This window comes from Zingiber officinale, chromosome 9A, assembly GCF_018446385.1.
Source record: "Zingiber officinale cultivar Zhangliang chromosome 9A, Zo_v1.1, whole genome shotgun sequence".
NCBI lineage: Eukaryota > Viridiplantae > Streptophyta > Magnoliopsida > Zingiberales > Zingiberaceae > Zingiber > Zingiber officinale.
This window is the reverse complement of record NC_056002.1, coordinates 135,389,804-135,415,407: the sequence shown is the minus strand read 5'-3', so window position 1 is coordinate 135,415,407 and position 25,604 is coordinate 135,389,804. Positions and strand designations below refer to the sequence as shown.

Sequence of the window (25,604 nt, the reverse complement as noted above, 5' to 3'; positions counted from 1 at the left end):
ATTAAAATAAAAAAATTTCACTCATCTTACAAAAATTACAACATCTCAATATCTCCTTTACTATTTTTAAAATAAATATTACAATTAAAAATAATTTTAATTAAACCCATGATATCCCTTAATTACAAATCCTATTTATAAAAAAAAATATTACAAATATAACAACTACATATCCTTACTGCTATATCATAGTTGGGGCTACATTTAAATTAATACAACAGATGATATATATTAATATTCAAATGAATGCTTAAAAAAAATATGAAATCGTCACATCAACGGTTATCTAGAATCGGTCCCATGGATATAGAGGAAAGTAAATATAGGTACACAGTTAAAAGTGTATGGTCGAGACGCTAATTCTAGGTAATAACATCCTGATGATCAAACTCTGAACCTCTTGACTATGAAATCATAGTTGTACTACACCCTGGGAATAATATAAATACTCATAGAAAAACTAACACATCAAAATTGAAGAGAACTAATAGATTGATCAAATACTTGATCAATAAAAGTACTAGTAGAATAAGTTTTGATATGATATCTAAGAAATGAAAACACCATGAGGTGAGACCTTTTCTTCAAACGAATGCTTAATGGTGGCAAAAAGAAAAAGTTAATACGTTCACCCTCAGCGCCCCCGTCAACCTGTGCAAACGAATGCTTAATATTCTATTTTATGTGGTTATTGTGGACATTTTGTTGAAATTGGAGACTATGGGTGGCAAAATGCAAAATGAAATCCTCCCGTGTTATCAGTTGGGAGAGCGGATAAGGCCGTTTCCGGTGAGATCATGTCAGCGGCCCCATTAGGCTCCGCTCTCGCTCTCGGCGGCGGCGGCGCCTCATACTCACGCGACCCTCCTCCGGCGGCGCAGCACCCTCTCCTTCCTTCTGACCACGCCGCCGCCCTAATTGAGCAATGCCGCTCGACGCACAACCTCCTCCAGCTCCACGCCGCCGTCCTCCGCGCAGGCCTCCACCACCACCCCATCGTCAACTTCAAGCTCCAGCGCGCCTACTCCGGCCTAGGCCTCCTCGACCGCTCCCTCTCCCTCCTCCGCCTCACTCCCAGCCCCAACATCTACTTCTGGACCGCCGCCATCCACGCCCACGCACTCCAAGGCCTCCACGGCGACGCGCTCCTTCTCTTCTCCGACATGCTTTCCTCCTCCGTCGAGCCCAACGCCTTCACCTTCTCTTCCGCCCTCAAGGCTTGCCCTTTGCGCTCGGGTCGTGCTCTCCACGGCCACTCCCTCAAGCTATCTCTCCACTCAGATCCCTACGTCGCCACTGCTCTCCTCGACATGTACGCTCGCGGCGGCGACGTCGTGTCCGCCCGCAGCCTGTTTGATGCAATGCCTGAGAGACGGCTAGTGTCGTCCACAGCCATGATGACCTGCTACTCTAAAATGGGCGATTTGGACCAGGCCCGGAAGTTGTTCGACGAAATGGGCGAGAGAGATTCTATTTGTTGGAACACCATGATCGATGGCTACACCCAGCGCGGCCAGCCTAACCAGGCCCTGCTATTGTTCAGGAAGATGCTACGGTCGTCAGTGAAACCGAACGAGGTCACGGTGATTTCGGTACTCTCTGCCATTGCCCAGCAGGGCTCCGCGGGGGTGGGCAGATGGGTGCATTCCTTCATAGACAACAATCCCATAGAGTTCAATCCCAAAGTGGGCACTGCATTGATCGACATGTACTGGAAATGCGGCAGCTTGGAAGATGCTCGTGCAGTCTTCGATAGCATCACTGACAAGGATGTTGTTGTTTGGAATTCGATGATCGGAGGCTATGCAATGCATGGGTACAGCCGCGAGGCCCTTGAACTATTCTCTAGACTGCGCGCGGAAGGTCTCCAACCAACAGATATCACATTCATTGGGGTCCTGAATGCTTGTAGCCATTCTGGTTTGGTTGAAGAAGGGCGGGAATTATTCCGCTCGATGGAAAAGGATTACGGGATCGAGCCTAAGATCGAGCACTATGGTTGCATAGTGGATCTTCTCGGTCGTGCTGGGTTTGTGGAAGAAGCTTTTGAGCTTGTTCAAGGGATGAAGATTCCGGCAGACCCAGTGATCTGGGGCTCATTGTTGGCAGCTTGTAGGCTTCATAACAACATGGCCTTGGGGGAGAAGATTGCGAATTTCCTTGTTAGTAAAGACCTTGCAAATTCGGGGACGTACATCCTTCTATCGAATATATATGCTGCGGTGGGGAATTGGGAAGCTGTGGGTCGAGTGAGGACCTTGATGAAGGAGAATGGAGTGGAGAAAGAGCCCGGCTGTACTTCGATTGAAGTAGCTAACAAAGTGCATGAGTTTGTTGTGGGAGACTTGAGCCATCCAAGAAGCGAAGAGATCTACATGATGTTGGAGGAGCTGAATGCACTTCTCAGAGCTCATGGCTACGCACCGCAAACTGAGCTGGTATTGCATGACTTAGAGGAGGCAGCGAAAGAGAGGGTGCTTGGAGTTCATAGTGAGAAATTGGCAATTGCCTTTGGGCTCATAAGCACTCAACCGGGGACGACAATCAAGATTGCGAAGAACCTCCGTGTTTGCGCAGATTGTCATACGGCCACCAAGTTGATATCTAGGATCACAAAGCGGAAGATCATCGTCAGAGATCGGAATAGGTTCCACCATTTTGTTGATGGCTCTTGTTCTTGTGGAGACTATTGGTAAATGAACTTTTGAAAAATGTTGTCATTTGTATCCTTTCTATCGATACCTTGTTGTAGAAATATTGTATGTTAATTTTCAGCCCTGCAACTAACAAATAATATTGTTGTATGCATTCTACTGGTCTAAAGTGGGCCGAGATGTTCTTAAAGGAGGATGCTTCTTTGACGTTTAGACTTGGATTTCACTTGGTGTCAAAAGAGAATTTTGTCGATAACTTCTCTTTTGAGCACTCTTAGTGCATCTCTTAGTTGCAAGAATAGTGTTTTCGATATGATCTTTCAACTATGGATGATGCTGCAGCCAAAATTTTGTTGTAAAAACTTACTTATTTAAACGACTGTGCGAGGATTTCTTAGAATGATTTAAGATTTGATTCTCATTTTGTGGTTGATGAGTTCTTTTGTGTGGGAATATCAGAGATTAGAAGAAATGCTTTAAATGTTTGAGCATCTCTAAAAGATTGAGAGTTTTAAAAACGAGGATATTAAGGTGAATGTATAGATATATAACGGTTGATATAATATGAAACAAGAATATTATAGAAAAAGTCGGAATTGTTTATTTTTTAAAATAAAATTGATGCCTTTCGTTTTCTTTTTAATAGTTCTTTAATGGCCATGGATAAGTTCTAACATCTAATTTGCATTAATATTAATTAACTATTTAAATCATCAATCAACTAAAACTTGATCTTCGTAGAATCAGTTTTGTTAACTGTTGTCTTCAATCAACTTAAAACCTTTCTAGATGATTGTTATCCACATCATTTTGAAACTTGCCAAATGATTTTTCTAGCATTTGATTGATATAATCTTAGTTGACTCTATCTATTTGGATTGACTCAATTTGAATAAGTTCTTATTCAATCAGATAATATTTTAAATTTAAAACTAATTCATTAGACTCTTCAGTTGATTTTGTTGTAAACATAAAAATTATGTCGCTGATAACAAAACCTTAGGAGCTGCTTGGTTCAATAAGGGGAATGAGAATGGGAATGAGAATGATATTAGTGGGGAATGATAATAGGCCGGGTATCATTAATTTAATGGAGTTGTTTGGTTTAGCAAGGGGAATAAGTATCATTAGCAATGGGAGGCTTTTTCAAGGAATGAGTTTCAAACCACTGGTTTTAGTAGGGAATGAATGATTGCTAACAAATAATGAATGAAACCCTTGTGAAAAAATGAAACCCTCAAACCAAGCACCTATATTTCATTCCTTTCCCATTCCTCATTTATCAAACCCTCTAAATAAGCAGTCCCTTAGTCGACTAATCTATTATCAGTTGGAAGTTAAGTCGACTCCAATTGGAATAAAAACTTTTTATTTTAAAAAAATGAATATTTAGTCATGCATTAGTTAATTAAATTGTCATCCAGTCTACTCTCTCTAAATTACTCACACACATATCCAAAAAAATCATATCCTCTTAACATATTTTACTTTTGTCAAAGACTTACAAGTAATAAACAAGAGGTCGTAGGGTATACATCTTCTTTATTAAAGAAGTGGTGCATCCTCTGTGTGTTATTCAAACATTGTCAAATATATTGACTTATACACAATCATCCTAGACCTACACCTTCTGAGAGATGTTTTTGTTAAGATGTTAAAATATAAGTCTTCATGACCAAAATGACTCAAATACCTCAAGTCTAAGGAAAATTGCACTAAACTATAATAAAATCTTCATTGACATATAAAAAATCACATGAAATCTCATAGCAGGTCATATCCGATAAACTAGTTACTTTTAACTAGCATCCACATATCAACTCTCAACATCCCAATATTTTCAGTCAGTGAGGACCAACTACTTAGTTAAGCCAAGAACTGTAATATGTTCTAATCTCACAGAATTGACGATGTCTAGCCTCATCAATTTATCGATTAGGGAAGATTTCAAATTATACATAATTACACATGATTAAATACTCACTAATTGTGATTCAATCATAATTTCTCTTTTGTTTACTTTGTATTGTGAACTTCATTAATTAAGTTTAAAATCAAATCACATACATATATAATGTACACTCAAATAGTGAATTTTATTTATCAAATAAATAATACAATATCTAAGACGATTGTTTAGGACACTCTTAAATATAACACTCATTGGACACATCTAAGAGATATTATCATTGTATATGTTATTCGTGGATGAAATTATTTTGGTAGAGATATTTGAATGAGTAAATATTAAACTTGAATTTTGATGAAAAATACAAGTAAAATATTTTAACTTAGTGAAGATAAAATATATGAAATTTAAAAATTTAGCTAGAGTAGTAAGACAATTATTAAGATAGAAAATCATGAATTACTTAGAATTAAGAGTTTTAAGTATTTAGAATTATTTGTTTTAAATGATAAAAGAGTGGATAGAGATGTTATATATAAGATACAAGAAGGATAATTGAAATAGAGGAATATGTCAAATATTTTCTTTATGATAGTAATGAGTTTTACAAAATAACAATTAGACCTACTATATTATATAAAACTTAATGTTGAGATATAAAATGAGTACACGAGTTAAAGATAAAAGTTAAGCATGTTAAAATAGATGTACATACATACAAAAATAGACAGAATAAGAAATAAACATATTTAAGAAAAAAATTAATTTTGTACTATTAAAGAAAACTCTAAGAGTGTGTTTGGTTCAAGTTATCATGTATAACCTTGGTTACCAAGGTTATGGGGAATAAAACATAACCAAATATTGTTTGGTTCAACCTAGTTAATGCAACAAAAACTTGTTTATTTGAAGATTTTAATGAATAACCTAGTTTAATATTTTACTATTTTACCCTTAGTTACAAAACCAACCCTATATTATTATTATTATTATTATTATTTAAACTCTATGTTTTTTTTGTTTTTTTCCTTTTCACGTTTTTTCTTTATTTTTATGTTTTTTATTTTTTTATTTCTTTTTATTTTTTATTTTTTTTAAATATTTTTTTTTATTTTTTAAATTTTTTATTTTCTTATTTTTTATGTTTTTTTCCTATTTTTTTATGTTTTTAATATTTTTTTTATTTTTTATATATTTTTTAAAATTTTTTACCTTTTTATTATTTTTTATATATTTTTTTATGTTTTTATATATTTTTTATTTCTTCTCATTTTTTTTTATTTTTTAAAATTTTTACGTTTTTTTTAATTTTTCTATGTTTTTTAAATTTTTTTATTTTTTAAAAAGTTTCTTATTTTAATTTTTATATTTTTCTCTTTTCCTTTACATTTTTATTTTTTATCACATTTTTCTCATATTCGAGGGTATTTTGGGTAACAAAATTTCAGTAACCCCGAAATCAAGAAAAACTTCAGTTTTATGAGGTTTTTCGATTCTGGGTTGCATGCCCCTTTTACTGATGTGTCAGACATGAAATATTACTCGGGAATCATCGATTACCTAAATTAAACAGAGTTTTTGTTGATAATCTTGGATGGATAACCAAAGTTATTAAGGATAACCTTAAATCAAGCACACTCTTATGACATATATGATATAATCGTGAAGTCTGATCCAGCTCCTTCAAAATTTCTTATTAAGAACACTTGCAACAAACAATCATTAAAAATATTTATATTAATTCATCAAAATTAAGATTCAATCCTCAATTATCTCAGAACTGAGAAAAACCATTGTCCTGGCCAAATCTGACTTGGTGGATGAAGATGTGGTCCTTGGTTTTTGTTTAAGTGAATATTGAAATCGTGGGAGCTGCCTTTTTAACAAGCAGAGAGCCCTGGTCCGGCGTCCCACGTTCGTGGTCTTCCGCCATGGACGACTCCACCTTCAATGAAGCGCATCAGCAGCATCGCCTCCTCCAATACCAGCCGATCCAAGCCTACGACCCCGCCCAGCCGATCTTCCACGCAGCGCACAGCGCCTACCACCACCAACAGCACCACCCCTATGACCTCCACCCCTCCGATTATCCCTACCGCCCCTACCACTCCATCGCTCCGCCGCCGCCGCCGCCAGCTGCAGTCTCCGCCACCCTCCCCGGGGCCTCTCAGATCCACGCCCCCACGGCCCTGCACGGGGATCTCCGCCTGGCAGCCCAGCCGACGCATCACGGGGCCCCAGAGCCATCCTCCTTCGGTTTCTCCGCGCCTCTTGGGATGAATCACCTGGCGTCTCAAGTGCCGGCGGCGTGGACATTTGGCACGCTCGATCGGGCTGCGGTGGCGATCCCACACCCGCAGGTATGCTTGTTTCCCTAATCGCCCAAAGCTCTCCGATTTATTTCTTCCTCTTTTCTTTGTGCTGCTTTTGCCTAACCATTTCAAAAATCTTCCCTCTTCTTTATGGCTCGTTTTGTGTTTGTTGAGGTGTTAGCACCAATTAGGATGCCTTCTTTCACAAAAAATAAATTCAGCTTATTCTTTGCGTTCCAAAACTTGATTAAACTTATGCTAACCTTGTCATTTGTTGCATACAGTACCTGATGTCATCGGATGCTATTTCCCCATAGAAATACTAGGTTTCAGTTTAAGCGGTTCAGTAAATGCGTTTTCCTTTTATTTTGTTTCATGAAACATGTTGACTAAGTGTGTATGAATAACCAGAGCATATGCAAATCTCAATCACCAAATATTTTTAAGTTTAAAATTAGGTAATGAACTAATTTATGTTATTGGATATCTTATTTTTAAGACTTTTTTTCTATTTATTATAGCATCATTCTCGTAGAAGAACTTGACCCATCAAGTGACGAACTAAAATATCATGATTAGGTCTTGTATGTTCAATACATGATTTAAGATCTTGTGCTAGGTTGGGTGACGTAGTAGAAATTTACCACTTAAGTAAATTTTGTAGATTGGATATTGATTGACACTAGTAATCTATCATATGCTATATTGCTATCTGTGATGATCGTTCTAATGAGTTGTATAGTGTGTTGACATTTAGATATGCTTTGACATGCTTCAACAAACTGAATGCTAATGTTCTTTATTTTTTTTTAAATCTTATTTCTTATAATTGCTATTGCTTTATTTGTAAATGGAAATAAATTAAGTAGAAGAAGATTATATTAGTAAAAATTTGGCTGAATATTCATCTTGACATGCATTGAAGTAAAAAATAAGTAAAATTCAATTTTATTTTAGCCTTTTTAATTTAACTATCTAATTGATATAGTATTTTTAAATGAAAAAAATATTAAATGACTAAAATTCATTTGAATTTATCTCAGCTCATTTTAACTAATACAAGGTTTGGTTTGATATAGTACAAAAAGAATTTAATTTAAAGGACTATCTTATTGCTATATTCTTGCTAAGGAATGCAATCAGCTGTGGGTCTTAACTTAGGATGCCTCCTATTGCTACATGGTGCATTACTGGTAATTTCGAACTATTGAAAGAGGTTGGATGCCAAAGACAGGGCCATTAGTTATCCTTTCCTTTATTTCTTGAAAGTTGATAGAAGAATGCTAAGCTTGTGGAACTTACTTTGAGATAATATGTAATATGTCTTGAAAGTCTTACTTAAGTGTTAGCGGCAAGTATAAAAAACATGGAAACTTGACTTTCTTGAATGGACTTGTATTCAAGTCAATTCTTGATCTTAGTTTTTTGAAAGTTTATGAAAATACCTTTATTAGACATAAAAATGAAGAAGGATATCTAGGGATGTGAAAAAAAGAATATTCTTGAGATTGCCAGGCAACTTTTGAGTTATAATGACTAATTATAATTGCTTTAAGTAAGGATATATCTTAATATCAAAGTAGACTACCAAGAACTATGTAGGGTCACAGGACTTGATTTATCACACATGAATGCGGTAGGGTATTTGAAAGGTTCAAGAGTATGACCAATCTTTTGTACAACTAATCCTATGTTGTAAAAGTAATCTTTCATTCATCACCAACTCTTCCATTCAATTAATCCATCTAGCATGATTGTCATTTTCACAATTCATCCTATCTTGTAAAAGTAATATTCCATTCATTATTAGTTCTGACTCATTGATACTCATCAACAATTTTGGAGAAATTTATTATGATCCTTTTTACAATGTCTAGCATGCCATCAGGTTTAACTTTGAGAAGTTGGCACTTGGTTGTGATTTTGTTAATGCCATGACGGGAGCTCATGTACTTGCTAAGTCATAGATTTTAGCACTGACAATGTTGACATAACTCAATGACTCATACTTTACCTAAAAATGCTTTTTTTTTTCAAAACTTTTTAATTTACATGCGTAGTCCAAATTGTTCTGATGGGTTTGTATGATAATGTGGGAGGTTAGTTCATAAAGGAATCAAGTCATTGGACAATTCTACTGGACTCAAATCCTGAATCTACTTTAAAGTTTTTTGAGCTCATGGCAACTATTAGTGTTTATGTTTTTCTCCTAGTGATACCAAGACTAAGGCTAACATCACTTATTACTCTTCTTGAACTGGGACTATGTAAGGAGATGGAGGGATCTGTTTCATTGGTTGTCATCATCTATAACTCTTCTTGAATTGGGATTGAGTAAACAGATGAAGGAATTTGTTATAGTGGCTTAATTGATGTTGTCTGTGTTTGTGGTTTGGGCTTTCTTTCATAATGACTCTAACAACTTGGCAAATCATGCTTGTTGGTGGTTGGTTATGGTATAGCAGTCAAAAGAATCTGTCATGCTAATTAATAAAAGAATGCATTTCCATCTGATTGACTACTAAAACTAGGTCATCTATTCTATTATTTATGCAGCTCATGTCTAGATCCATGTTTATGTATATCATGACATTCAGGAATGAACTTAGCTTCTCAAAAATATGACATTGTTTAAGTGATACAATGTATTTTTTGAAACATTCTAAGTTGTCTAATTTAGTTTTCATGGATATGATGTATTCATTCATACTAGATTACTTAAGTTCCAAAATCCTCATGCTTAACATCTTAAATGATAGTGGTAGTTTCTATTGTCATTGCCAACTCAATTTTTGATATGTAATGAAAATTATAAAAATAAAATTGCATAGAAACTGATCACAGTAAAGTTTTTTTTGTGGACTAGTATACATTTTTTGGATGCTAAAGTATGGTTAAATTTATTTTATTTTATTTTGTTTTATTTTATGTTGTTCTTAGTACTAGAGGATAGTGATTTTTTTAGAAAAGTTTTTTAGCTGCATAAAAGTAACTAACTATCAAAATTAAATAAAGGTATTTCTCTGAAGAGGTTGCATCACATTGAATTGATGTGAACTTGTTTATTATTGAAGTCATTACTCAAAGATCTCGATCATTCGAACTAGATTTACATTGTGAATTTTCACGTCTCTCTCTTTATAAATTGTTATGCTTTTGTTGGATCTTAACCTCATATGCAAGTTGGTTCTTACCTTTTGCATGGTGATATCCCAAAAGGGATAGCTTACATTAAAATGACTAGGAATGATTGATAGCTACAATGTTGTTGGATGAAAGGAGGCAAGATGGAGAAGTTTGGACTTTGTCTGCTATTTTGGCATGAAGGAGAACCTTGTTTTTGTTTGCATTTTGTTGAATGCTAGTAGAGGATAATGTTTATTATTTTGTAGGGGGTGGTCATGTGGGGGAATTGGGGTTATAGAGATTAAAGAAAAACATTAGCACCCTATTGTATTTGTTGTCATTATCCCTGCCCTTGTAAAACGTGACTGCCATATCTCGTAGAAACCTCACTATGCCTGATTGAGTTGCATTGTTTGCTACCTCTCTTCTAACGAAGGTGCGACTTAACCTGCCTTTATGCATGATCCTTCTATAAGAATCAAGTGTCTATGGCCTGCTAGCCAATGTAGCTAATCATAAATTGATCACTATCCATGCCACCACACCCATCATGTATGCCTTTGCAAGACAATTCTTCCTCGGTGAGATCGTTGTTTCTATTCCCTTGCTCACTTTACGCACAAATTCCTCTCTCACGGCTCAACATTGATCGGTTGCTTTTCTATCTCACCTTTATTACCAAAATTGGCTCCTTTACCCACTCACCATGTACCTCCCAAATACCAATTGGTGATGCCACCACTCATGTGTTGCTTCTTCATCAACATTTTCCATTTCCCATTAGCCTTAGATTAAAGTTGAATGAATTAATAGTACTAAAATTCCTAATGTAATGTCAGTAGAAGGTTACAAAGGCATAAAAACTTAAGCTTCTTTGGCAGTAGTGGGTTCAGACCAAATCTTAATCATTTTCTAATTTTGTCAAGATCTCCAGAGATAATTTGCGGATGAATGTGGAGAATAAGACTTGGTAATGTAGTAATGAGCACTTCTTTAGACTTTTTTGTCTGAAGGGATTATTACAGTATTACAGACAATTAAGTAAGCTCTAAGTGGGTGTTATGGGCCTTATTGTGTGTTAAGATGTCGTCAATCTAGACTATTAAGAATTTTGTTTTAAATGGCCTTAAGACTTGGTTCATTACCCTCATGAATGAACTTAGGGTGTTCAAAAGTGTAAAGGTAATCAATCGTATAGTTCATCCTGTGTTTTGAAGGCAATCTTCCTTTCATCACCTATGCTAATTCTTATATGATGGTATCCGCTACACAAGTCAATTTTGGAGGACCATTGTATCCTTGCCTTCAAATCAAGCATGTTAGTCTAGATAGAAGGAACATATACTTATGACGATTTTGTTGATGACATGACTTTCAACACTTATTCTCCGAGAGCTATCCTTTTAAGGATATTAATAATGTAAAGATAATGCAAAGATTTATGCTTTCCCTAATAAAACTTTTTTCTTTGTAAGAATCTTTTGACTTGCCTATTTAGTTCAGACGTTTTAAAGTTTCATGCTACAGTATGAAAGGTTAGACAACTGTGATGTCAGAAAAAGTCTATTGCGTGCTAGTTCATCAGCTCTAATTGTTTAAGAGTTATATCTTAGTACTTATCTATATTTATAACTCTAAGGAGATGAGATGATCTTCAGATGAGGTATCAGGCCGACCATAGTGTCAGTTCTTTTCTTTTCTCAAAATGAGACTCTGTTGGAAGGTGAAAGGACTGTCTTGAAGATTGCATCTTGAAGAATGTGCTGCTTTTGATTTTAGTTGGGTTGGGTTAGGCATGTTCAGGTACAACTTAACATTCTACTCATAGAGTTTAAAGATGTAGGTGTTGCCTTTTCCATAATGGATTACAAAGAGGTCATAATGCTAGAGCCTAACTAAAATGGTGTAGATAATGTTCACAAGGAACATGGTTTGTCAAAATTGATATCAAGATTGGAATTGGACAGTCAAAGATTTTAAGTATTGGTTGCATTGGACTAACAAAATCATAGGAATTGGAATTGATGGAAAACAGAGAAATATATATAACAAAATTATTTCATATATGAGAGTAACAATATATATTCTAAAATTTTAAAAAGAATACCTATTATATGTCATTACATATTCAATTATTAATAATGTGGTATACAAATAATGTCATATTTATTAATACAAATTTATAAATAATAAAATAGATTATAACCAGTATTATAATTTGTAAATTTTTTTTGTAGAAAACTCTATAATACTATATTGGTATTTTTTTAAATAAAAGTGTTATTATTAATTGGATCACTACATTTGAATTGATTTTTAGTTGAAGGCCTTTTTTTTATTTTAAGAGATTAGTGTGTTCTTTCTCAATCTATGATTTCCATAATAAGCTGGCTCTACTGACACCGAGTAAGAGAAAGATAGGCGAGTCTTTTATTTCTAGCGAGTGATAGAAGTTGAATAAGTGATCCTTTATCTAGTGGCGGTGAATCTTGAGCTACTACAAGACTTGGCTACTTAATAAGACAACAGAGACTCTTCTCATATGAGTTCTCTAAGAATTAAGCTATGACTAAGGAAAAGACTAAACAACCAAGTTTTTCAAGGTAAGCTCAATTTGAGAAATTTTCAATTAATTCTATTAATTTTTTTAAATTTAATCTAATCAATTTCTAGATAATTTCTTTGAACCTAAGGTTTTTTCTCTAAATTTCTCTTTAATCTTTATGACATGCTAATTTCTCAAGAAAAATTATATCAACTTTTATTATTGGTGATCCAACTTAGGCAATCCATATCAATCTGACTAATTTTGCCAACTATGTCCATCTCAATAAGGATCAAACACCACTACTTCAATGTGAGTCATATCTTAGAAATGGGCTATGTGGAAACTATATTCATGCATTTTCCGTTGGTAATGATAAGCTTCCATGATCAATTTTCATACTTTGCATAAGTATGAAAAATACTAGTGCTTTTTCATGTGTCATTAGTAGTGGTTGTGAACATGAGGAAGTGCAAGCGCACTGTATGAAATTCCATAGTCTCTGCTTCACCTCTCTTGGTTTCTTGGATTTTATCTCTAGGTTTAACCTCCTTATCATCTGTTCCTTGAGTTGGGAAGGATGTCGGGAAGGATGCTATTTTATGTGCTGGACAGTGCTTCTTTAGCAAAGACTCAGGGGTTATTTTGATTCCATATGGCCACTGCCCTGCTAATTATAACATTGTACATTTTGGTTAGGGTTAATGCTAGTGGTAAGCCTCTTTTATCTTGATTGGGTTCGTAAGTTGATTTCTCTAATTGTAGTAGTGCTCTATAGGGAGGTATTAGTTAATTTCTCTAATGGTGATAGTGTTGCTCTAAAGGGTGGTACATTGTTGATCATGAGACTTGATTGTTCAGATGGAGAATATTTTAGGAACTATTTAAATTTATGACCTTATCACAAACCTCAAGAATAAGTTAGGGGCAAATAGTTTAACTTGTTTTTGGATTTCTAGCCTAAGTCCATTAATGAGATGGATGAAGGTTACCCTAGAGTCTAGCTTATGATTGCAAAGTATCCATAAGTCCTCAAATTTACCCTAATTCTCAATTGCACCTAAGGAGTCTGATACTCAATTACACCTAAGGAAGATTGTTTTAAGTTTATTCACATGGGCTCTTCTCAGTTTTTTGAAGTGTGTCAAAACTTTTTTAAATTAATTTTTATTTCTTTTTAGTATAATGTGTTATAACTTTGGCTCCTACCGTGGTAGGGTGATGTTGGATACTTTGTGAATACTTTTCAACAAGACATATGAGTTTGACCTTCTTAAATTATGTTTGGGTTATGTTGTTCCAATTAAAATAATGCTCCATTTCAGCTCCTTAATCTAGAAATATGGTCGGGTCTTATCAACTATCGAAACTAGGAGCTTTAATTTCAACTAGTTAGGTAGGGTCTCACTTTTTCCTGGTCTAGGTTGGTTTTCAATTTCAGTGAGTGATCTTCATGTGGAGAATAATAATCTTGATGAATATTTTGCCTAGGTAAAACTAATGAAATTAGAGCGAGACAAAGGAGAGAGATCAAAAGATCTTGAGGCAAGGGATCTTCTTGTTAGAAGCATCAAGAAGACAAAAAGGAAAAGGGTAGGCTTAAAGGGCATCACTAACAATGTTGATGCTTGAATCTGCAACCCACCCAAAGGGAGATCATTCATAGAGGCAATGATAGGGGCGAGCTACAGTCTAGACCTTGAATGAGGCAAAAGATTTATGGGAGTGTGATCCAAATCAACCAAGAATCACTTTCTCCAATGAGGAAGTCATAGGCTATGGCCACGGTAGAGGGATTTATTATTTACTAATAAATGTATTAGGAAATAGAGTGTGGTTACTAGTGCCGTGGATATTGAAAGGAGGTGTGGAACTTGATAGACATTAGGCTTGATTATTTCATAGGACAACTTCATTATTGAGATGATAAAAGCTGTGGGAAAACATAATTTTGTAACCATGTACATGCTAAAAGTATTTCATAAATTATGGGATATGATAACATAGCTCGTTTTCATAAGAATATTCTTTTGTAGATAAGTCTGTCTAGAAAACTCTAATACAGTTTTTAAGATTTTTATTAGGAAAGTCTGTTATTTTATGAGCATTATTTTATGAAGAATAAGTCATATTATCAATCTATAAAAAGGGTTAGGGTAAATCCTAAAACCCTGCCCTAAATTTTTAATTAATATAATTTTTAATTTTCAACATAATATCAATGTCGAAACTTGGTGATTTGGTCTTAGTATTAGTTATCCTTTAATTCACTATTATCCTCAAGCTTCAACATCGCTCTCATTCATGCATTTTGATACTTGGTTTGGTTCTTCTCTCCTTATTCTCTCCTTACAAATATGAAGTTAATTTTTTCCTTTTTTCTTTTTGTATTCTATTGTTCCTAATTTATCTTCTCTTTATCTTCATATTCATGTGACCTTAAGATTGTGGAAACAGCCTATTGCAAAATGTAAGGTAAGATTGCATACAATTGACCCAATATGGTCCAACCCTTCCCCGAGACCTCGTATTGGCGGGAGCTTCATAAATCGGCTGCCTTTTTATCTTCATATTCTCTTAATCTTATTTTCCTTTACCTTAGTTCTTCTACACCGTTTTCTTATATCTTTTGTTATCATTCCAACAACAACAATAACAACCAAGCCTTTTCCCACTAGGTGGGGTCGGCTGTATGAATCATTTTACGCCATTGAGCTCTATCTCCTATTATATCATCATCTATATTTAAATAAATTTTATCTTGTTTTATTGTTGCTAACCAAGTCTTTTTTGGTCTTCCTCGTTTTATATGCAAGTTTATCATAGTTTCACATCGCCTAACTGGAGCATTTATTGGTCGTCTAAGTACATGTTCGTACCATCTTAAACGTGTCTCTCTGAGTTTGTCCTCAATAGATGCAACTCCTACTTTCTCTCTAATGCTCTCATTTCTTATTTTGTCCATCCTTGTATGTCCACACATCCACCTTAACATCCTCATCTCTGCAACTCTCATCTTCTGCTATCTTTTCTTATCATTCCCTTATCTTATTTTTTCACTTTCTATTTCTGTCATCACCTCTTAACCCTAATATATGTGTATATATACATCTAGAAAACCCAAAAAGGGTTAAAAAAAAATCTTCAAAATTTCATCTTTATCCTCAATTAGAGAAATAATGGAAGGGGAGCCTTGGTGCAACGATAAAGTTGTTGTCATATGACCAAAAGGTCATGGGTTCGAATCCTGGAAACAGCCTCTTGCAAAAAAACAGGGTAAGGCTGCGTACAATGGATCCTTCTCCGGGACCTCGCATGGCAGGCGCTTCTTGCACCGGGTTGCCTTTTTTTTTGAAGGGGAGCCTTGGCGCAACGGTAAAGTTGTTGTCATGTGACCAAAAGGTCACGGGTTCGAATCCTGGAAACAACCTCTTGCAAAAAGCAGGGTAAGGCTGCGTACAATGGATCCTTCCCCGGGACCCTGTATGGCGAGAGTTTCGTGCACCGGGTTGCCCTGATCCTCAATTAGAGAAATACCTCTGCAACATAAATCTTCTTACTAATGGATGCAATATCTTTTCTACCCATTAAACTTGACAATGATAACTATTTGTTTTGGAATGTGATTTCTCTCATTGCTTCATGTCCAAGATAACTTCTTGGTTTTTGACTTTGTGTTTATCTCTATATTCTATCTTCTAAAATCTTTTTTTTTATTCTCTCCTTTGTTCTTTTTCCTCTTCTTCTCTAATTTTTTTTCTTTTCCTCGTGACACCTTTAATCATATCCCTAAACCAATAATCTTGTAATTCACCTTCATTTCCTAAACCAATAATCTTATAATCTTGTAATTCAACCCCGGGGCTACGGTGCAGCGGAAGGGTGCCAAGTTATCTCCTAGGCACCCGCAGTTCGATCCCCAGGTATGATGCATTTGTAGAAATTTTTCCTTCAAATAGGGCGTAGAACCACAAGATGCTGGGCTTCTAAGCCGCCCGCCACGAGCGCTTCTCGATTTACTCTAGCGGCCGGTAGGAAGCTTCCTTGGGGCCAGGCCGGTAGCCCCAGGTTCGGTGTTACCTGGTTCAACAATAATCTTATAATTCACCTACATTTTTCTTCTCCTTCTCTCTTTATTATCACACATCATTTCCTCCACTGCGTTCTCTGCACATCTATTGCCATATCTACCTTTTATTGTTTTATTCCACCATCATCATTAATTTATTCTCATCCAATCCCAAATTTTTCTTGTATCATTTTACTCACCTTCATAATTAGATTTCTTTCTCTAGTTTCCATCATTGGTGGTTGATCTTACTCGCCTTCATTGCTTATTTTTCTCATATTCCTTTTGCTAGCCTCCATAGCTTAATTTTTCTTTTTTCTCGGTTGTCATTTCTGATTTTTTTTCCTTTTATCAACTTTCATAACTAAATTCCTTTTACTAGCCTTTATAGTTTGATTTTTCACTTTTGCTCGACATTAGTTGTTGATTTTTTCTTTTACTAGCCTTTATAGCAGGATTCCATTTACAACCTTTATAACTAGTTATTTCCCTTTTGCTTGACCTTTAATTGCCAACATTTTCTTTTATCATGGTGGCAAAAAGGCGAATAAGCTCGCCTCCAGCGCCCTCGCCAACTCGTCCCAGGGCCAACATGGAGGAAGAACATTTTCTTTTATCAACCTTTATAGTTAGATTTTTCTCTTTTAGTTGGTCTTTATTGCCAATTTCTTTCTTTTATTATTCTTTATATCTGGAATTTTTTTCCTTTTACTCCCCTTCATTGCCAATTTTTCTTTTACCAGCATTTGTAGCAGAATTTTTTTTTTTCTTTTTGCTCAGCATTCATTGCCATTTTTTTTCCTTTTACTAGCCTTTATATCTAGATTCTTTTACTAATTTATGTAATCAGATTTTTTCATTTTACTCGGCCTTCATTTCCCCTTTTTCCCCTGTCTATCTCTCACTTGTTTTTTTTTTAATAAATTTTGACTTATAAAATGTTACGTACAACACAGGTAGAAGAGTTCAAAAAATTTAGGTCTCTTTGGTAATCTTGACAACTTTTAGGTACTTGTTTTTTGGTCTACTTTTTCATTTTATATATCATTTGTCTTCCAAAATCATGGGGTTCAAGAATCCAATGGAAACACTCTCGGCATTTTATTCAAACATACACACTACAAATAATCTTGTCCCTAGGATATTCGGGTTATTCATCAACTCAGAAAAAGGTTACAAGTGTTATCATCAAGGGGAGAATTCCACACTAGAAGATAAGAATATGGATTTCTTGGATGACTTGTCATTACTTCCAATGTTTTAAGTCAATATTAAAGTTCATGTCAATCGTGCATCTGAACCTGTACTTGAAAATACCAACACAGTCATTGAAAATTTGAGACTTGACAAGGCACAAGGAAGAAGATGGTTGTCCTGAACTAATGCAAGTCCAAGAATCAAGCTTAGAGACTGAGAATGACTTTGATGTCAAGAATGTAAATTTATACAGAGAAATGGAAATAATTTGGAAGCTCATGTTCTGTTAAGCCTTATATGAACTTAAGCAATTACTACGGGCAGGAATTTATGAGAGTTGTGATTGCCAAGGGGATCCCACATTATTTATTATTGGGTTTCTTTAATGGAATCACTATGCTCTTAGCATACGTTGATCATATAAGTGAGTGAAATGATGTGGTTCACTCTAAGCAAGACATTTTTATCCCCTAATAGAAATAGACAAGTAACATGCAAACCTGCTAGGTTCCAATAGATCCAAATCTCAAACTTGCATGATAGGGAAAGAAGCCGTAGTAGATAAGGACATGTATGAATGACAATAGGAAAATTTATTTGTCTTATACACTATTAGATATAACATATGCAATAAGCATGATTAGTCAATTCATGTAGTAAGTGTAATTAGTTAATTCATGAATAACTTAAAAGAACCTCATTTGCATGCAACTTACCAAGTATTACAATATCAAAAGGGAATGACTCGGGAGTGAAGGTAGCCTTGGTAACTTAGGACCTTTTTGTTGGTCATAGTGCCTCACTAGGAGACCATTCCTAATGTCAAGGAGATCTTAGATGAGTTATAGGTAGGGGTGTAAACGAACCAAATCGAGCCGAATATGTTGAAAATTTTAAGGCTTGAATTCGGCTCAAAATAGGTATATTCAAGTTCGAGCTCGATTTGAAGCTCGAAAATTTTAAAATTTTGTGTTCTGAGTTCGGTTCGAATTAGGGCTCGAATTCGAGTTCGGCTCGAAAGATTCAAACATATTCGCAAACTATTCGAATTATTGCTCAAAAATAGGTACTCGAAAGGCTCGAAATTTATTTATTTAATATATATTTAACTTATATTAATAAAATATTAAGGCTCGCGAACTATCAAACAATATATTGGGCTATAGTTCGGCTCGAAAAAAAGTTTGAACATGTTTGAGTTTGGCTCGAATTCGATAAATTCGAATACGAATCGAATATTTTTCGAGCCGGCTCGAAAAACTCGCGAGCCGGCTCGATTCGTTTGCAACCCTAGTTATAGGATACAATTCTTGAACAATTTACTATACCCTGCTACCCATCCATATCCCCACAAACAAAAATTTGTTTTGAGATCATAGTTGTCTTAAACCTTCCACACTACCACATGAATTCGTGTAATGCATTGAACTAATAGGTTAAAGGATACTAATAGGAAGACTTTATTAAGGAAAACATCAATCCTTGCATCAATGACATACCATTAACAAAATCATCAGTAAGTATTGGATTTCCAGTATCTCTAGACTCAATAACATGTTTGATTTGATATTAGGAACCTAGTGATTCTCTAAGTTCTAATTGTGTAGTGAATACCATCAGATTGGAATTAGCATAAGTTATAAATGGAAGATTGCCTTCAAAACACAACGAGTATACAAACAAATAGTTGTACCTTTATATTTCAAATGCCTCAAAGGAAATAAACAAAACGAGTATATGAATAAATAGTTATGCCTTTAGATTTTCAAATGCCTCACAGGAGAAATAAACCAAGTCCTAAGACTGTCTTTAGGAAAATTCTTAGCAGGCTACTTTGTCGACACTTTAATATACAAAACTTAAAAAAAGGCAGCTCGGTGCATGAAGCTCCCGCCATGCGGGGTCCCGGAGAAGGATCCATTGTACGCAGCCTTACCCTACTTTTTGCAAGAGGCTGTTTCCAGGATTCGAACCCGTGACCTTTTGGTCACATGGCAACAACTTTACCGTTGCGCCAAGGCTCCCCTTCTACTTTAATATACAAAACTTATGACACCTTAATTAGAGCATATGTAAATTGTCCTTGATACCCTTTGGATTGAAAAGTTATATGTCAATATTGCTCATTTCTACAGCCTCAAGTCATCTTCCTTAGGTTCATAGTTTCTCCATCAGGCATCCCTACATATAGAAAAGAAGGAGCAATTAAAAATTGGCTTAAACTCACGACCACCTAAGGAGCTCAAAGTTTTCATCTCTTTATGACCTCTTACAAACATTTCTTTAGGGATTATGGTGCCTGTCACAAGTTGTGTCAAGAATGGTGAGGTTTATTAATCTAAACATGCCTTTGTTTCCTTTTAAGAAAAGATGACTAAGGCCTATGTCCACATATATCTGGACCTTTCTAAACCACTCATTTTAACCTTTGATGTTTCTAGTGTAGCAATTGAAGGAACTCTAAGCTAATAAGGACACCATATTACCTTATTAAGTGAGAAACTCAATGAGACTCGACAAATATGACTACATATAACATAGAATTTTACATTATTATCTACCCATTTAGACATTGGTACTTCTTACATCCAAATACAAAAGAAGTTGAACACTAAATATGCTAGGTGGCTAAATTCCTATAGGAGTTTACTTTTACCTTAAGGCACTAGCGTGGGGAGGACAATAATGGTTATATAAAGGTGGTTGGTTCTAGTATAAATGGGCTCATATAAAGATAAGATATAGTGTAACATATTTTTAAAGAGTTTGGATCATGTCATGCATGGCTAACCTTGGCTTTATGATCTCTTTGTTACTCACGACAAACAAGAAAATAGATATTTTTTAAACACAATAACCAAAATATCAGAATGTATCTAGCTAAGCAAGGATGTACCTAGCTAAGCCCAGTAAACCAAAAGCTCAAATCTAAGTCACCCATTAAAGCGATCTAACCTTTGAAATAACTCTACCACATTCTCACACAATCCAAATTTGAAAAGAAAGGAGATGGTATCATTAGTGAACCAATAGCTCATAGTGGGCCCTGCGAAACTCAAAACATAACTTGCAAAATTTTACATTGATCATGACAAGGATATGATCTCAAGATCTCAATTATCTAACCTACCAGGCTACCATTGTCGAATTCGTTCACCATAACTCGATAAACACATCTAAAGTTCATGAATGCTCCCTTACTTATCGCTTCCTGTTCATCTAAATTAGCAAAGACTTCTACAAACGTTGCACTGAGCAATAAGGATTATAAATTTTAAGTACACGTTGTAGTAAGGGACTATGTACTTGACAACATTCTCATAGAATACTTTCCTAAAAACTCCAAAAAGTTTCATGCCCCCTCTTTGGGTCCTTTCTAAATTATGAAAAATATTAGTGCTAATGCATATGCCATTAGTCAATTGTCAATGTTGAGAACTTACTACTATATCGATATCCATTTAAGTCAATTCTCTTTGTTTGTTGAATTGCCTACAAGTTATATACTATGAGTGTGTACTCCTGCGCTCCTATTAGTGACATAATCTTCTCCTCATATTAAGTGAATTATGGTCTCTCAAACAGTGATATCTCTAATAAAAGCACCCACGTGTACCCAGTCCGTGGGAAAGGATGTCGTGAGACTAAAGACACTGGGATTACCAAGGATGAGCGACAACACCTTACCCCCAAGTTGCACAAAGAAATAAACCAACAATTGCCAGTAGACCAAAGAGGTGCCTTTGCTTCACACCTATATGTGGTATATGGTGCCACTGAACTTGACTTAGACTCCTCTACCTCTCACTCGACAATGACGAGTTCTCTTTGGTTGTTGAGTTCTCTTTAGTTGAGGAAAATGACTAAGTAAAGAATTTCAATTTTACTTAAATTATTTAAAGTTGTCCAAGTCATTAATTTTTATAATTTGATGGAAAATTATAAAATGATTTTTATATTTAGAAATAAGTGGAAACATTTTAAAAAGGTTGTTTAATTTTTTTAAAGAAAAGTATGCTAAAGTTCTATTAGGATAGGTTAGTTGTATTGTCAATCTATGAAAAGAGGTTAGGATCCCATGTATTTGAGTTAATATAATTTTTAATTTTCTTTTTTTCTAGGTGAGCTTTTCTATGTGCAAGCATTATTTGTTCATTGTGTTGCATTAGCGAGACTCCTGAGATGCGTGCAATCACTATGCTACTGTTGACGATGATGGCGGTGACTTTGTGAGACTACTGAGATGCACATGACCACTCACGAACTCTCAAGACACATGTGACTACTCTACGAGTGCTTGCAACAACAATGACAACTTCTCAAGCCTCTTGAGATGCACACAACCACTCCTCAACTGCTCCTAAAACCCTCCTTGACCTTATCACCACCCGAGACAACCTCCATATCCTCTTTGTGTTCAGAACAGGTGTTCCACTTGTGTTCTCTCCTTTCCTTGTCTTCTCTTTCGATGTTTGCTTTGTCACACCTCTGGCACCAACACTCGAGATGGGTGGCACTTCTCCAGTCGGCCGGGGGTAGAAAAGGTGGCTTGCCCTCAGATTTCAAATCTCAGTTTGGATTACTTGAGATTCTCAATATTTCAAATACTGCAACTAGAATTGCTATTGTCATATCTCAATGACTCAAGTAATAGGGAGCCAATATATGCATTCCTTTTTTATTATAGACTTGACATCCATTCTTGGATTGTCCAGGACTTTCATTATTGTGTGTTCTTGAGTCAGTATACTGTATACTTCTCTACATTATAGGTTTTACTGATTCTGGATTTTAGCCACAGGAATCTTTTTTTTTTGTACTCTTTCATGGACATGAAAATTTTTGTTCCTTCCTAACAGATTACTTCGACTCACTGCGAATTGCAGTCAACTCGTGATTCTATTTTGCTGCATCTGCTTATATAATGCATGTTATATTAAATATTTTTTATTTTCTCCAACACAACAACTCATTTGTTTTTTTCGTAAGAAGCTTTGAAGTGTTTCTGCAGGTGGGTGGTGGATACGCACAAAGGGGTGGTGGTAGAAGAGGTCGTTTTTCTTTCCGAGGTGGCAGAGGCAGAGGCAATGGCAACTTCAACCTCAACCCATCCAAGCATGGTGTTGGTGAACCTTCCTATAATGGCAGAGGACGAGGACAAGGAACAAAGGGTAAAAGGGGAAGTAGTCTAAATCACCTGTCCATTACTAGCCAATCGCCAAATCCTGCAATAGTATCGATGACAGGATCATTGTCGGTTGTGGATGGGAATCCCACCCCTGCAGTTAGTGCAGCGCTACAAAGTAAAGTACCAATGCAACCTCTCTTTCCAATTGCTTGGTGTGATATTTGCAGGGTGGACTGTAATAGGTTAGAAGTTCTGGAACAGCACAAAAATGGAAAACGACACAAGAAAACTGTGCAAAAACTCCAAGAGATACAAGCTCAGCAGAATCTGATGGCTGATCTACATTCTAATTGTGTAGGCAAATCTGAATTAGTGTTCCCAAGCGTGGAAGGGACCAATCTTCCATCTCTGGCTGAAACAAACATATTTTCTCATCTAAGCGGAGAGAAAATAGTGACTAGTGCACCTGTTTCATCTGGCCAAGTTGGTGAAGCTGAAAATGCAATTGCAATCTCTGGGAATACCAGTTTTACACTTGAAACCGCTCCAACTAGTGAGACAAACATAAAGCCTACTCCATCGGTGACTGTTGTATCGTCTGAAGTTTCTGAAGCAAACAGATGTTCTGCTGCATCCGAGAGTCTAATGCCTGCAATTGCAGGAATTGGTCACAAGGTGGAACCTGAAGTGCCATGTCAGACTGTTGCAACACAATCCGAATCTTCAAAGGAAGAGAGAGCTGAAAAAGAGGCAACAACATCAACGATGCCAGATTTTATTGATGTTCCAGATTGTATTGATGTTCCTGCAGTAGAGGGACGTCGAAGGATGGCAAGGATTACTGGACGTGGAAGGATGGCAAGGATGAATAATTATGACAGAAGGCATGGCACGAAGAAAAGAGCAATGAGCTATCAGCTGGATGGAAGGCGGTTGAAGAGACATGAGGTTGCAGGAGCTAGAAATCAAGAGCGCCAAAAGCATCAACCTATGGTTTGCACTGTATGCAATGTTAGATGCGATACACTAGCTGTATTTGAGTGCCATTTGTCTGGTAAGAAACATATTTCCAAGATCAAGCGATCTCAAGGTCAAAATACAGTTTTCGGGCCCATAACTGTAGATATTCTCCCCAGCCAATCAACAACTTGTCTGCCTCAAGGTCCCGAGCCACTGTTCTATGGTCTTTTGAGTACTGATGTATTCCAGAAGGTGGTGGGTGTAGCAGAAGGGACACAAACAGAAGTCATTGCTTTCAGTTCTCAATCTCAGCAGCAGCAACAGCAGCAGCAGCTACAACCTGAAATTGTTTCTGTGGGTTCTCAATCTCAGCAGCCGCAAGTACAATCTGAAGGCAGCATTCCATCTTCCAAGTTACAGGAGGAAGCTACAAATATGCATATTAAAGGGCTACCTAGTGTTCCGAAGATCGAATCAGATGAACCTTGCCAATTGCCAGACAGTCCAAAGGAGCTAGACCCGACTGGTGACTTCTTGTCCATGCCGACTTTGTCAAAGTAGATGCGCGCATCATATATACTTTTTGGATGCTCCAGTTCGGTTATTTATATCTGGATCTTTTGTTGCTTAGAGCAGGTCATTTGGCCAACTAACTTATCTCAGGTAATTCTATTTCAACATATGATGATCTGGTTCCTTGCCAACTCTGTCTTGTTCTTAAAATTTAGTTTTTCTTAGTCTTGTTGGATTGATTTTTTTTTTAATATTTATTGTTTGCAAAAAAAAAAAAACAAATAAACAAACAGTAGTTCACAATTGGCCATGAATAAATCTGATATTTATTTCAGTTTTGTTGACAAATACTAAACATTTCTGTAACGATTATACTTTTTGTTCTTTATTATTTATGATTAGAACATATTTTTATTTTTTATATAGTTTTTTACTTTTATTGAAATAAAAGTGTTATTTTAAGAGGTGTAAGAGCCACTTATCTCATTTGATGGATGGCAACTTGAACCCAAGTTGAAATATTAAGTATTTTTAAAATTTACGTTTAGAACTATAATTTTTTTTTTTTAGGTTAAAACTTTTGAGTAAAAATCAAATATTACCTCAAATTATACAAATACTCAAAAGTTGAAAGTTTAGCGTTGTTTATAACATAAAAAAATCAACTATTTTATTTTAATCAAAATTATTATATATATATATATATATTATATCAAATTCCTTACAATTTGATTAAAATTCTTTAAAATTTAGTAAAATTACATTTTAAAATAGTTATAACGCGAACTGTTACATAATTAACTTAATTACTACATAGATATAAGTGTATTCTAAAATTTTGGATATTAAATCCTAAATATTATTATATTAAAATATTTTAATTAATTTGGTTAAAATTATTTTAAAATAGTTACACTAACTACTTAATAGTTGCAATATTATAATAGTATTGTATTAACTATTATATATTGTAGAAACTACATTGTTATTATACTTAACAATTAATTGGAGCTGCGACAGTAGCATAAAACTAAGTGTTGTTATAATATTGTAACAGTTAATCTATAGCTACTATATGTTATTTAACATATAGTAGATAGTCATAGTTACTACACATTATAGTAATTAATCATAATTGTTAGAATACCACTGAAAGTAAGAATATTCCTAGGATAGATATATTCGGGGGTG

General features: G+C 35.3%; 2 protein-coding genes across 2 annotated transcripts; both read left to right on the top strand.

Moving 5' to 3' along the window:
• The first annotated feature begins 753 nt into the window (after positions 1-753).
• On the top strand, positions 754-2,844 carry LOC122020907 (pentatricopeptide repeat-containing protein ELI1, chloroplastic-like). Its single transcript, XM_042578950.1, has one exon. The coding sequence runs from the start codon at positions 798-800 to the stop codon at positions 2,694-2,696; it is 1,899 nt and encodes a 632-aa protein (XP_042434884.1). The 5' UTR covers positions 754-797; the 3' UTR covers positions 2,697-2,844.
• A 3,517-nt stretch (positions 2,845-6,361) lies between these two features.
• LOC122018950 lies at positions 6,362-24,637 on the top strand. The gene is made up of 2 exons (XM_042576430.1): positions 6,362-6,923; positions 22,824-24,637. Exons 1-2 carry the CDS (start codon positions 6,495-6,497, stop codon positions 24,459-24,461), a joined length of 2,067 nt encoding a protein of 688 aa, XP_042432364.1. The 5' UTR covers positions 6,362-6,494; the 3' UTR covers positions 24,462-24,637.
• The last annotated feature ends 967 nt before the right edge of the window (positions 24,638-25,604 follow it).

What these genes read in the sequence shown, in the direction of transcription:
- LOC122018950 (XM_042576430.1), top strand. Translation starts at nt 6,495, where the DNA reads ATGGACGACTCCACCTTCAATGAAGCGCATCAGCAGCATCGCCTCCTC. An exon ending in TGGCGATCCCACACCCGCAG is followed by an intron (nt 6,924 to 22,823) that starts GTATGCTTGTTT and finishes GTGTTTCTGCAG; the next exon opens with GTGGGTGGTGGATACGCACA.
- LOC122020907 (XM_042578950.1), top strand. Translation starts at nt 798, where the DNA reads ATGTCAGCGGCCCCATTAGGCTCCGCTCTCGCTCTCGGCGGCGGCGGC.